The sequence below is a fragment of the Falco biarmicus genome, chromosome 2, assembly GCF_023638135.1.
Source record: "Falco biarmicus isolate bFalBia1 chromosome 2, bFalBia1.pri, whole genome shotgun sequence".
In the NCBI taxonomy this organism is placed as follows: Eukaryota; Metazoa; Chordata; class Aves; order Falconiformes; family Falconidae; genus Falco; species Falco biarmicus.
The window spans coordinates 12,015,329-12,030,073 of NC_079289.1; the positions used below are offsets into that span (position 1 = coordinate 12,015,329).

The window sequence follows — 14,745 nt, forward strand, 5'->3', positions numbered from 1 at the left end:
ATAGGAGTCCAAAAAACTCTGTTTGAAAGCAATTATAGCCCGGGTATAGGTTAATTAGAGTGTGTGAAGGTATGAGAAATGGTTGATGAATGTAGCCACAGATCTATGACAAATTTAGGTTTATATGTTTTAGAGTGTCTTGTCAAATCATTGACATCACACAACAGGAAATGATCCATAACAAACTTCCTCATGGAAATCCAGGGCTACCCTCAGGCCAGCACCACCCCTATCTATCTCAGTGCTGCACCAGGTGTGGGAGCTGCTGACACCGAGTTGAGCTTACTTGAGATGTTTTTGCCTTGCCCATTCCAGCCTGTAATTAGAACTACATTTCTTTGCAGTGGGAGAATCCCAGAAATGGAAAGGAAAGCATAGAACTATCCAGTATGCACTACCTGGCTGTGTAAATGCACACATTTAAGATTGCTGTTGTTTCAACAGGTTAAAACAACAATCAGTAATATGGAGGAGGACTTAGAAGTGTTTCAGGAGCAAGCTGTCACCAAGTAAGTAATGACTTACTGTCTGGGAGTTGAATATAGAATGGAATTGAATTACAGGGGTTTATTAAAAATGTGAAACAATATTAATGATTTTAGAAGCAAACGTGATTCTCAGTTTCTTCTGCTTTCTATACAAACTGGAGAAGTTACTGATAATTAAGACAACACATCACTGTTTTAGCTAATAATCTACTGACTGTTTCTTTTAGTTATTTAATTTTTTTAAATCTTAATACCTGAACAAGAGGGGGGAAAATGAAAGCTATGTGGGGTTACATTAAGATGTTAAGAAATGTTATTTTGAACTGTTGTAAAAAATAGTTGAAGTTGCTAGGCTACAGCAGTATAAACTTACATTTCACAGCTCTTAAAGCATTCAAAAATCTTAAAAACGAAGCTATTAATTGCTAAAGCCCTAGTCTTATTTTGCACAGGTAATAACCGCAATTGTTCTTCCCAAGTATTAAGTGCATTTTCATCACAACACAATCATCTTTTTTTGACAGAATCCAAGTTTTGTTCTTTTGATGTTAATCTAAAAAATATTAGTACAGCACAAAATCTTTCTAAAGAAGTGTAAACATGGATGAGATTTTCTGTAGGACCTGATCCCATCTGGCCTGTTCAAGGAACACAGCGATATAAAAAGTATTTCTCCATATAACGAGCTAAATAGAATATTTATCTATCATAATTTGCAAATAAACTTGCTACCTATTTTTCATATAAAACAGTTTCTTGTATCATTATTACCAAGAAGCTGTCCAAGGTAATATTATGCATATTAAGTGTAAAATTTCTTTAAAATAACAGAAACACAAATATTCTATCACACCTTATTCTGGCCCAAGAAAGTTTTAATAGGATTTGAAAGTGTGCTCTGTTGTACTGAAGAATAATGTGTGCACTTTTCATGACAAAAATTGCTGCAGTAAAATATTGTATTCTGAACAATGTGGCCCTTTTTTTGGCTTTGAGGGGCATTTTTTAAATTACTGATCTGATTGGTAAATATCGTCATATAAAAACTTGAATGTTTAAAAAAAGCTAAATAATGCTATTCTTTGGACATTTTTAACAAATCAGAAGTCTGTTTCAAGAGTTCAGATTCTGCCTTACCTTTGTTGTAATTGACATACATGAAATTTCAGTTCTTTGCAGATGAATCTAGAGAGTGATTTGTCCCGTCATAAACTGGGTATTCTTGGTAGCTATTTATTTCCATTAACTATACAAAGAATCTGAAAGAGTAGTTTAGAATACACATTCAATAATAGGAGACATTTGTTTCAGCCTGTGCTGACAGTATTCCAGAGATAATGCAGACAGCTTTAAGATTTGGGAAGATGGCTGAATAATAGTGGTGTAAATCATGACAATTACATCCCAGCTGCAAGAACTCATAAATCATAAATTGTTAAATAAATTAGTTGTGGTTCATATAATGGAACTTTGGGGTAGAAGATTCCAATGGACTGTTTATCACAACTGATTTATATATTTCCTGTATTTAAAGTAAATTTTAAGAAGATAAAATGAATAAATATCAGCTCTAGAAGCTGGGTTAAGGACCAAAAACTAATTAATGTAAGACGGAAACCTTTAACATTGTTCTGCATAGGTTTTGCTTGTGTTTGCATAAATACTGTCATACATATTTTCCTATTTGTCAGCAAACCTGAGTAATAAGGGAAGAAGGCATGAGGTAGAGACTGACAGTATGAACCAAATGTTTTTTTAATTGTCAGTTTCTAAATTACAACTTTGTTCTAAGGTATATGGACAATAATATTCTTTCTATGTCTATTATGAAACAATCAGAAAAATACGGATCTGTGCCCAACTCTAAAGCAAAAGACAGATAAATAGAGCTAGAAAGCTCTAACTAGTACAAAAATCATTTGTGATAAAGGCCTGGAGTTGGTAAAAATTATTATCCATCTTGGCTTGTCTAAATTTGGAAACATCTAGACTTTACATGAAGATAAATAGTTATTAATGACAGCAGAATATGAATCATCTCTATTTTCACCAATATGGAGATAGAATAAGAGTAAGAGCTTGCCCACAACACTTAAAAAATGAGATACCTTTAAGTATTTTGAGCTGTTTCAAAGTAAATGCAACCAAAGAAAAAAAAAAAGCTGCCACTTGCTTAAGTACAAGTCATTACTTCTATGTATGAAGAATCCATTCGATGTACATATCCAACAAGGTGGGAATGCTGAATGCATATAGGTAAAAAAACATATGCATACTTCTTTGCTGTATGGGAAGACTTGTTCTTTGTGTGTTTGTTTACCTGATGGCATCTTAAACAAAAGATACCAAAGTTTTCCATATCCAGTAAACAAAATAAATTGTCATGATTGTGATACAATATGATTTGCCATATTCTGAGGGGGATAGTTAGAACTCTTCAAAACACTGAATGGACTAAAATAATAGTAACAGCAGCTACTAGTACCTCTATGTTAGCAGGTGGGGGGCAACTGCCAAATACATCTTTATGCAGATCTGTTTGTAATACCACAGCCATGATCCAGAGTAGTTCTGGTAGTAGAACAGCAGCAGTAATCTACAGTGTCAGTCTTTCCTTTTTCAGCTGTAGGGGTACCTAGAGGATCTAGGTAAGGAATTAGCAAAGATGAAGATAGACTGAGAAGTTATTTCAGAAGGGATTTTTCCTTCAGCAGCTCCCTTTTATATATTGGTGGTTCGAAACGTGCAAAACTGTAGAGAGAAGATTTTCTAGCAACAGCTGCGGAACTTGCCTTGTGTAGGATGGTCTGAAAGAGACAGGTGAAACTTAAGAGGTAATGGTACCAGCCATGGTGGATCTGAAAGGGGGCCCTAATGATCCAGACTAGAGGTTGCATTTGCACTTGCAAAACAGTATTTAGATGATCCTTGTGACACGCAAAAAAGAAAGTACCTATTTCTGAAGGCTGAAACCAGATAGCTGAGTCATTGCTGGTGGTTCACCAATGTGTTGCCATCTGACATCACATGAGGCTGTAAGGGCATAGGTCCTTATACCAGTGTTAAAGAAAAAGTAGTCCTGATGCAGTATTGCTTCATCTTCTGTTTTTAAAAACCCATTTCATATTGAACCAAGAGGGAATCAAAGTTTGCTGCATCATTAATGCTCTTTTGAGATAAGCTTGAGGCACTTGGGAGGAGGGTATTTTTGTTTTGTACTTACTTGCTTGCACTTTATTTATTATTATTCTGTGTCTCATATTAAACTTTAAAATGGCATTTCTACCAGTTTTAACATTAAAAAGACATTAAAATTTGTGTGTATTTAAAAAGCCTTTCCAAGCTTAACATTGATAATGTTGAAGTTTCAAGGATTTGTTGATATAAAAGTTTTAAAGAATTTTACCTTAAAAAATCACGTTGAGTTTTAATTATATTGTAAATGTAACAAATTTGCTCCAATTTCCTGTAATAATTATCAAAACAAGGGTTATGCACCATTTAAGCACCAAAGAAAGATATTCTATAAACACATACCTGTGTTACAGTACTCTTTTTAGTGTAGTGCAGTCAGAAGTTGAGCATACAGCGTATGAAATGCAGAGTATGTGGGACCAGCATGACTCACAGAACAACCTACGGACAACTTCAGTATGTCTGCATGGGCACTGGGAGGGCAGACATCTGGAGAGCTGCCTGAACAGCTGGGATGTGAAAGATTACTAGAAAAGAAAGGAAGCATTTTCATGCTAGCATTCACACAAGACTGTGATATTAACTACCAGGAGTAAAAGCATTTGCTTAAGTGAAGGCTTGGTTTGCACAGTCATTTACAGTAAAGGAGCATGTTAGCTAGCTTACTGTTGTTCAGCGAAGTGCTGGCAGCACTCTCCACAGTTGAAGGTTCACTGGCAATAGGGATGTTACCTCTGAGCACATGGCTGTGTGTTTTGTTAAGAGCAGTTCTGCTAAAGTAGAGCTCCTAATTGCTTGGTACATTCTTGGTTGCAATGTCCCCCCAAAAACATATGCCAAAATGTAATGACACAAAATGACATTCTGTGCTAATTTGGGGTACTGAAATCCTCTCCAACACATCCTAGGATGGAGTGGTTACAGGCGTACTGCTGTGCTTTTGTAGGTTCCTGCTACATTATTCAGATACTGTATCAACTTCTGTCGCTGTGTGACTGTCTCTTTGGCAATTATTTATAAAATAATAGCTATGCTCATTTTAAGGAAATAGCTATGCTCATTTTAACGAACTGTCATGCCATAGAGATACTAGAATGACTGCTAACTGATTAGCGATCATAGAGGCACTTTATGTGCAGACAGAGGTGTATACTATCAGCAATCAAGAGAACACATAGCTTTTAATTTATTTAAAATTAAAGAACCAATTAAATTATAGCCAGTGGCTATCACTTTTACTTTTAGGGAAAGTGTCAGTGAGATAAATAATACTATTAAAAGGAAAATGGAGCATGTCATAACTCAAAACCAAGTCACAGCATTCTTGAATTATTTTGAAGTGAAGAAACTTGTTTATCAGAAGGCTAAATTTATTATAATGAAAAGTAATAGATCACAATGCTGGTTTTGCATTAGTTTAGGTAATAGGAAGGATAGTTAACAAATTTATGAAAGAATAAAATTGCTGGGTTTATCGACAGGAAGTTCAATACAGTCTTCTAATCAAAATTAAAAAAAAAGAAAAAGACACTTGAAAATTCTGCAATAGTATGAGGAAACGGAAATTAAATGCAGATTAAACTTCAGTTGTACAATGAGTAGTCACTATGACAGATACAAAAAGTGAAAAGAAATTAAGTATACCACTAACAACTTACTAACAGTATAACTCGTTGAGATAAGGGAGAGTTGACAGTGGAGACATTGGTTTTATTTGTACCTTCATTTAGATATTACAATTATTGGACACACTGATCTCCAAATTGTTGCAGAGGGAAAAGTGCAGGAATTTTCACAATAACCAGATCATATTATTGAAAAGAGTGATTTGAAGACTGTAAATGAGATTTTTAAGTTTTTTATGGCCAAGATATGGTTGCAATGACGAAAAAGATGACATATTTCAGTACATTCCAATATGTGATAAAAGTATGTTTTCTAAAGAAAGTAATAAAGCTATATATTAGGGTATTTTATAAATAGAATCTCTTGTTTAGAAAAAACGTAAAGCAATTAAAACCAGAACAGCTAACAAGAAAAGTATTAGAAAAATTCTAAAACTGAAGTGGAAAAGAAGTTGAAAAGCTTATCAACAGTTAACTCATGTGAGCACAGGATATGCATATAACAGATGCCACTAAAAAAAATGGTGCAGAAAGTAAATGTTTACAGAGAGTGAAATGAAAGAGATGCTACTTCTCGCAAGTTTAAAAATTTAACACATTATTCCACTGGATAAAAACAGTCAATGAAAGGTTTTCTTTCACTCCAGTGAGATACATGCCCCTTTTCATACTTCGTATAAAAATATCTACATCCAACATTCTATGAGCTCTGACCATACTAAAAATGCTTAGAAGATACGGTATTTTCAAAAAATAAATGAATTTGATTAAAGAAAATATTTCAATAAATGACATGAAGCAAGCATTACACAGTGGTAAGTCTGCTAAAGGCTTTTATCAAAATACTGTCTGCACTAATTCTGATCCAGTATCTCAATTTAAGTAAACTCAGATTAAATTGGAGTCTTTAATGACTGACAAATAACAGATTTTTTTGTGATGTGTAATTAATGACAGTGATAGAAAAGTCTCTTTTTTCCATATGACTCAATGAAAATTAAGTTTTATTGAAAATTTATGGGCTCATATACGTAGTTAAGCAATTTGTCCAATAGCTACATTTTCTTTGTAACAGTCTAAAAGCAGCTTTGGATTCACCTGTATTTTATGGGGAGGAATTAGACAGGAGCATATACTCTCCTTTATGTTTTTCCCAAACTCTAGAATCCTAGGTTAAATGGATAAGAAGCAGTAAGTCAGGAAAACATAATGTTCAGGAACATTTCAGTAAACAGTTTTATTTAATTATGACATAAATTTTTTTCTAACAGGATGTTTTACTGAAAGTTTAATAGGTTCATGAGTTCTAGAAAGATTCTGACTTTTAAATAAATCATTGCAAATCTGAAATGCCAGCTGTAAATTTACAGATTGAGAGAAGCTAGCATAAAATGAATTCATAAAACAATTGAGGTTAACAGGGCAATATATTCTCCAAAACACTTCAGGAAAAAAAGCCATCATATACCCTAGAAGGGCTGTATTATTTTGATGTGAAATAGTAATTTCCACAAATAAAAGGTTTTTGAGTGTAGAAGGAGTAATGAAATTTCTTGCATAGAATGTATCCAGAGCCATTTTTTTCTATAATCTATATCTTTCTTAGTTCAAATTTTTATATTCATCATCAAATATAAAGTTGGAATGGATGTGGAATGAAGAAATCGCCATACTAAAGTTCAGATACTCTGTATATATCTGCTAAATGGTATATGTCAGCTGATTTAAACATTGTTTGACACTGTCCAGACAAAATTTCCTTTTTTTCAATTAGTATACTGCTCCTATATAAGGGGCAGTATAACAAGGCAACCAAGAGAGCAACTTTGACTGCTTTCAGTTTTTGATGGCCCTTCTAATATACCAAAATTAACCATCTATCATTATGTTCTTACTTAGGACACATAATATTCCTAAAGCAACACTGTAAAACATTGTTTATTACTGACAATGAAGTTGTAGTGTAAGACATGTATTCCAAATTTAACCTCAGAAGTTTGGGAAAAAATCTAATGTTTATGTTGCAGGTACTGTACAAATCTTTATGAAATCCACCACACAATCCCCCCAAAACAAGTTCTTTTTCAAAATGTACTCACCTCTGTGTTTCCTAGTAGAATAAAAACTTAAAAGTTGCCTTTTTATTTAAGTTCATTTTCCACAAACAGAAGGGGAAAACAGAGTGTAAAAGTTGAATTAGCAATTAAGAATTGTGGCTCACTTTCAAGCCAGCTGTTTAAGAACTTTCTCCAACAAACTGCTTCCATCATTATGTGCCCATAGTGGGAAGTCCTGTGCCCATATGCAATTTAATACTCAGCTTCTCCTACTTCTGTCCATAGAGGTTTGGGCCTGGATACCTTCAACTCAATTTGTGCTCATTTGATAGTTCATCCCTGGAAGAGTAAGAGGATATCAAACATCATGTAAGCTAGGCAAATAGTCTAGAATATGCTAAATACTCTGATTTTGACTTCAGGCAAACTTAAGATAGTGAGATTCCACCTACATTTGAAGGCATCATTTAGCTTTTCCATTTCTTTCTTTCTGATGGTGAAAAATGGTTATTTCCATCAAAATTAAATATTAACAATGTAAATATTCTTTTTTGATCCCTTATTGTTTTTTTTAAAAAAATTGAAAATATAAATCTCTTCTTTTTATGTTATTAGAGCTTCTCCGTATGAAGCTGAAATTCAGGAATTAGTGCATCAAATTGATATCATGGTAAATAGCAAGAAAGTGGAATGGGAAAGGAAGATGAAAGCTTTAGAAGCAAAGATGGATATCTGCGATCAAGAATTAGCAAGTGCCCAAAGCAAACTGCATCAAAAAGGTCAAGAGGTATTTAAAAATATCACGTTCTGTAAAGAAAGTATTTATTCTGGCAGTTAGTTAATAGTATGCTTTAAATGCTCTGTAAGGAGACCTGTTCGTTCTGTCATGTACAAACACCAAACACCTTTTGAAGGTCACTAATTGTCCTTAGTGTTTTGTTTTAAAGTGTGCTTCTGTTCTGAAAAGTGATTGTAAAAATGTCATTGAAAGTCTCGTATTTCTTCTATTTCCTTAAAGCCTAAATATTCTCAGTTTAGCTATAAAAAGATAATTTTATTTTTTAAATGCCAATACATCTAGTTTAATCAGAAATTTTAAATGGAAATGTACAGTTCAAAGAATTTCACATAATTATATCTTTGTAATTCCTGCTTATACCTGATTTTTATCATTTTATATGATATGCTGTCTTTGTGTGATAATTCCATTATTAGTAGTGAAGATTTGAATTGTATTACCACTCTAGACTTGCTTATCACACTGAAAGCCCCAGCGTACTTGATGTTGTCCATACTTCACAGTCTTGTCTGCTGAATATTCATTCAGAAACATTAGTAAATTCTAGCACAGCGTTCAGTCCTAGTTCAAGATGTGAAGTTAGGTGTTTACACATGGGCATGCTTGTGTGAGCTAGGTGTCTAAACTGCCAGTGAGAATTTTGAAAAAGAGCAATTAGAAACTTGCTTTTAGTCGTTGCAGCCAGGGGAGCCAAGAGAATGATTCAGCTAGCCAATCCTTAAAGCATCAATTCATTTGCCTGTACAGAGAAATATTTTAGCATATTCTACCTAGCTTCCAGCTGCCCCTCCAGAAAAACATCAGTGTCATGTATGCTCTTTGTTATATTTCTCAGATCCCTGTGAAACTCAGATAATTCAAGATACCTCAAATGACACTGTACTTAGGGAGCTGAAATAAGTCTGCAGTCTCCTGCTAATTTGTACATAAGTAGCTGAAAGTCATATATATTGTTATATAAGCCATTCAAGTGAAATTTTCACAATGTGGCACAGCAGTTCATTTATATACTTGGGTCAGAAAAGCTTTCATTAAATGGCCTTTCAAGATGGACTCTTACAGTATTATCATTAAATCATAACATAAGCGTACTATGAGATTTTTTTGGTATAAAATCCCTAACTTAATGTTGAAACAATCTGGGTTTGTGGTATCCTGTTTTATTATTAAGTTACTGAATGAATATGTATTTTTAATATTTATCTTTAAATAATGGTCTTCTTTCAAAGTTTCAAATTACTATTACAAAAATGACATATTTTGGATAGCTTCAGAAAAAGTAAAATTCAATGCTTGTTCTAACTATAGGTGGGACTACTTCAACAGAAACTGGAAGACTTACAGAAAACTAAATATGAAATGGCTCAGAAGTATGAAACTCAGCTTCAAGCACTGAAATCTCAAGTAAGAAAAATGTCGGGTTTAGTGTTTTATGATTCCAGTATAAAGAGCTTATACATGCCTAATAGTATAGATGTACCTTTATGGATTTGGGAAAGATGAATCATATCATACAAATGATGGTGACTACAGCTTCCTACCAGGCTCTATTATCATTTCTGTACTGCCATGTCCAAACTCTTTGGATGGTTTTTGATGTGATTGTGACATCTGTTAATAAGACAGATACTTGATTTCCTGACTTTAGACTAATAAACTAAAAGCTTGGTAAATAAGTGAAATAGATAATTAGATTCATGCTGGTAAGACTCTGATGCAGATGAGGAATTTTAAGACTTAAACTGTTATCACCATGGCTTTACAATAAGTTTTTCTGGTTTCAGTTTGCCTGATTAGCAGGGATTATTAAGGTGGTCTGATAGCTTTCCATAAGTGAACATATTATCAAAACTAGAGTAACCTGTATTATTGATACTGGGAATTTGGTTTGGCTTTATTTATTTTAGAGTGTGCTTGCAGCCCAGAAAGCCAGCCGTATCCTGGGCTGCCTAAAAAGAAGCATGGCCAGCCGGTAGAAGGAGGCAATTCTCCCTTTCTGCTCTGCTCTGCTGAGACCCCACCTGGAGTACTGCACCCAGCTCTGGGGTCCCCAGTACAAGAAAGACATGGACCTGTTGGAGCAGGTCCAGAGAAGGGCCATGAAAATGGTCATAGGTTGGAGCACCTCTCCTGTGAGGACAGGCTGAGAGAGTTGGGGTTGTTCAGCCTGTGGAAGAAAAGGCTCCCAGGAGACCTTATAGCAGCCTTTCAGTATTTAAAGGGGGCTTATGAGAAAGATGGAGAGAGATTTTTTACCAGGGCCTGTAGTAACAGGAGGGGCAAAGGTTTTAAACTGAAAACCAGTAGATTTAGATTGTACATAAGGAATAATACTTTTTTCCATGGGGGTGGTGATAGACTGGCACAGGTCGCCCAGAGAAGCTGTGGATGTCCCATTCCTGGAAGTGTTCCAAGGCCAGGCTGGATGGGGCTTTGAGCAACCTGGTCTAGTGGGAGGTGTTCCTGCCCGTGTCAGGAGTGTTGAAGGAGGATGATCTTTAAAGGTTCCTTCCAACCCAAACCATTCTATGATTCTATGATTCTATTTGCCTGTGTTTGTGTTGTGCTTGTATTTTTGTTGCTTCATTATTTCCCACTTCAATCGTGACTCTTAATTCTTAGCGAACTTCAGTCTATTCTGTTTCTCTGATTTTAACAAGTTAACATACACAATTCAACTGGTTTTCCTACTATTCTACTGTTTCCTTCACTCGATTTTCCTACCAGAGATTTAGTGTTACAATTTCAAATTTCCACTCATCACAGTTATACTAAAGTCATCTTGGATTGCTAGATTGGATATCATTATTTTCATTTAGAGGTGGTTACACTTACCACCCAAATCCATCAAATGAACAAATTTATAACTTATTTTTAAGGTTATGTTGTGTTTAGTTTATTTTTTCTTTTATATGTGAAAAATGATATGTAATTAACACTTTTAATCATTTGAGAAAGTAGCTAGAAACAAAAACTTTTTTATAATTTACACAAATTACAGAAAAAGAAACATCATTTTGGCATGATTACTGAGAAAATAAATATCATACAATGAAAAACAGTGTAACTTTTTATGTATAAGTTGTAAGGTATTTTTAGCAGAGCAGAACTAGCGCCCAAAATATAGCAGACTTCTCTTTTCTCATCTTTTTTCACAATTGCTGCAATATTTTTCGCATCTTAATTTTTTTTATCACATGCTGAAAATGACTGGTTTTATGTTACATGTTGTTGCTAAGATCTTCACTGAAACTGAACTTTCTGAAATTGAAACTCCAGACCATTTTTCATAGATTTTGATTCTGAAGTTGTTAGTTACCCTGCAAGTCCTTTCAAACACAGTATGTTTTTTCTTTGTGGTTGTTTTTTTTTAAAGAATCTGACACTTCCTACAAGCTGTCTCCCTGTAAACCTGGCTATACTTCTTGTCAAGATTCTCCTTTACAGTTGCCACTCAGACTACCTAACCTTTCTTTGAGTTTCCTGATTGTTTCTTCTTTTATGTTTATGCAAGACGTTTGGACTTCTAGCTCTTAAGAATATACATCACTTTCCCAGTCTTTGTCTCCAAACACTTCCTTCACTCTCAGTCATCCTTTTTATTTTACCAAAGGTTCCAGCACTGATGCTATTTGCATTTTATTTTCCAATTCTCATTCATCTTCTTTCACCAAACCATATTTCTTCATGAAATATCCATCCAGTACACACTGATGAAAGAAGTAAACTGGTAAATGCTTAAGTTAGGAGGCCTGCCTAGATATTCTATGTGATAAACAGATTTGCCATCAGAACAATTCCAAGCACCTACGCTAGACAATAAGACTATCCCACCCTGCTCCCCTACCTTTTTCCACTTCTCCTTATTGAGTTTCTTTCTTAAGTTACCATACTGCAGTCTTTACAACAGAAAGACTTCAATTTACCCAATTCTCAGCTGCACAAACTCATATCTGAAATATAGAGCTTCCCTGACAGTATTAATCTTTGCCTTATCTCCTTTGTCTCCCTTCTTTTGGTTCTTACCCTCACTTGAAAGTTATACTTCCTTCTGCACTGTACCTTAAGAGCTACAATTTAGTTTTGCACAAATGGTGTGTTACTATTTACCAGTAGCATTGTATCTTTCTCTGCAGAGTTATTCTTAAAATCCCTCCCAGTTTTTGTTCCTTCCTAATCTTGGTAGAAATAGAAAGGATCAATTTTTCTAACTCTCAGAATGTTAGGCTATTCAGAACAAATTTCTCTCTAATATATTGCTTCTGTGGTCCTCAGTGCTATTTACCCTTGCCAATGATGAAAGTCGCTGTTCAATGAGCAACATTCCCACTGAATTGATTGCGTGCCGGTTGAATGCAGTAGAACCTGTATTCTTCTTGTATTGGGCAAATGATTCCTGATAGGTAACCTGAAACCCTTAGGCCACACTGCTGCACTCATTCAAATGTACAACATTTTGTCATAATTAAACAGCAAAACTTTAGGGGTTCATTCAACTTCATTATTTTTTTCCTTTCTTTTTTCCTATTTAAATGTTTAGTAGTTATTCTCATTTTGAAAATGACAGAATCCATTCTTGCTCAAAGCACTTTGGTAATGATTTGCCTCACTCTGACATTTAAAAGCTAGATGGCTATGTCAGAGCTACCTCTGGCTCCCTTTAGAATCAACAGAGGGAAATGGACACCCCTAGAATATAATTCATGTCAGTGTATGATGAGAATTTAAGATAGCTGAAATGACTAAGCATTTGAAGGCAGCCTTTTCTAATGCAAAGTAACTCAGGCTTGGATGTCTAACTTTCAGAAATCTAAACTTAGATGTATTCTACCCCAGAACTCACTAAAATGCCAAATGCATCATCTTTTTAAATACTTACTCAACAAGCAAATAGAACAACAAAGTTTTGTTCTAGTTCCAGTCATGATAACATCCAGACTATAATCTGTCTGAAATATCCTACTTTCATTAAATAATTCTAATATTTAAACTAAATTTTCTCATTTTGGCCATTCTGTTCCATTTTAAACTGATTCACTGAAGTGTTGGATCCTATGTTTCCTAGCCTTTTTAGCATGAACAGTCTAATACCTGTCTTCATCTGAGTTTGCTCTTCCCAGGCAATTCACATATGCCATAATATATTCAAGAGCAACACTCCTGTTATTTGAAAAATTATATCTTTCTTCCAAAGACAATGAGTTCCATGTTGTTTGAGTGTGAAAACAATGACCTGTTTTAAATATTTTATCTTAACTCTGGCAAGGTCCATTTCAAATGTAGGCAGCTTCTCTGCAAGGGTTTTGATTTTGTTTTGAAGATGAAATCTCAGCTTTGTAAGTCCAGGTCACAGGATTTCTGTTCAGAAATTCCAAGTTGGTCAAATCTATCCCTGTATGTCACCATTTCACGAAACTTTCTTGTCTAGGGCAATCTATCTTCTGGTCATGTTTTCAATTCTTTTTTGGTGTTCTATATTATGAGTTCTCAAAATCATCTCAGATGTCTCTGTGAAGTTTCCAGATTCTTTTTTAACTCCACTTCCTATTCCATATCTTTTCTGGACTTCTTTGGCCATCTTTGTTATCTGCAGAGACCTCAATCGCTCATTCCATGTTGGTTCAATAGGATTCCATTCCTTCTCCAATTACTTCCTTGGAACTATTTTTTTTTTCCAGACAGTAGTTCACTTGAGCAGTTAACAAAAATATAAGATTTATGGATTTTGTTTGGTTAGACAAAGAACTTTATGTTATAGTCAGAAATTTTTAAGTCATATATACCTGAATGTAAAGAAACAAACCAAGAGACATGATAGTTGTAAGCTTCTGTTCTGCTCAACGTTCTTTACAAAGTTCTTTCCCTCAGCTTCCCTCAAGACCATATTTTTAGGATTTCCTTTGACAATATCCTTGGGTTCTTTCTTTCTTTCTTTTCTTTTTTTTTTTTTTGAAACCAGATGTACATAGCTGTACCAGACAATGTCAGTTTGCTGCATCAAACCTCTTAATGGCCACTAGCCCCTTTCCTTGTGTAGTATAGCTAACTGTTGTTCAGATTGGCCATTTTTCTGAAGAGACTGTTTTCTTCTGGAAAGGCTGGTACTTCTGCTAGTACCTTCCCTTCTCTGACTTTGACTCCTAAGTCACACTTTCATGGTAAGATCAATAGGCAGAACAGTATTTAGTGTCTAATTCTCATAGACACTTTTTGGTACTTAAGGTTTTCAGAAGAATGCAATCATTACACACCTGATGTTTCAATAATTTTCATGATAGAAAAGAAATATGCAAGATTAAAATGCATTAATGATAATCTTTCATTCTGGCTAGTGAAGCACCCTTTAAAAATGTCAACACAAGATGGCAGTAAACAAGTATAGAACATTTCATATAAACATTGTAGAGGAAATGACACTATGGGTAGCAGTGCCATAAAGAACTTCAGCAGAATTAAGTAGCTGTCAAATGAACCCATTTGAACAGTTAGTTAACATTTGTATGAAAGCTTAGTCTTGATTATCTCTAATAAAATTACTTTATTAATTTATTCTTTGTTACATTAATTATTTAGAATGCTGA

At 34.4% G+C, this 14,745-nt stretch overlaps 1 protein-coding gene across 1 annotated transcript in view; it reads left to right on the top strand.

The window, feature by feature from the left end:
* Positions 1-465: 465 nt before the first annotated feature.
* Positions 466-14,745, top strand: part of DEUP1 (deuterosome assembly protein 1) — a 66,732-nt gene continuing 52,452 nt past the window's right edge. Inside the window, 3 exon segments of the mRNA XM_056328642.1 lie at positions 466-509; positions 7,981-8,152; positions 9,473-9,568. Coding sequence (XP_056184617.1) covers positions 466-509; positions 7,981-8,152; positions 9,473-9,568 — 312 coding nt within the window.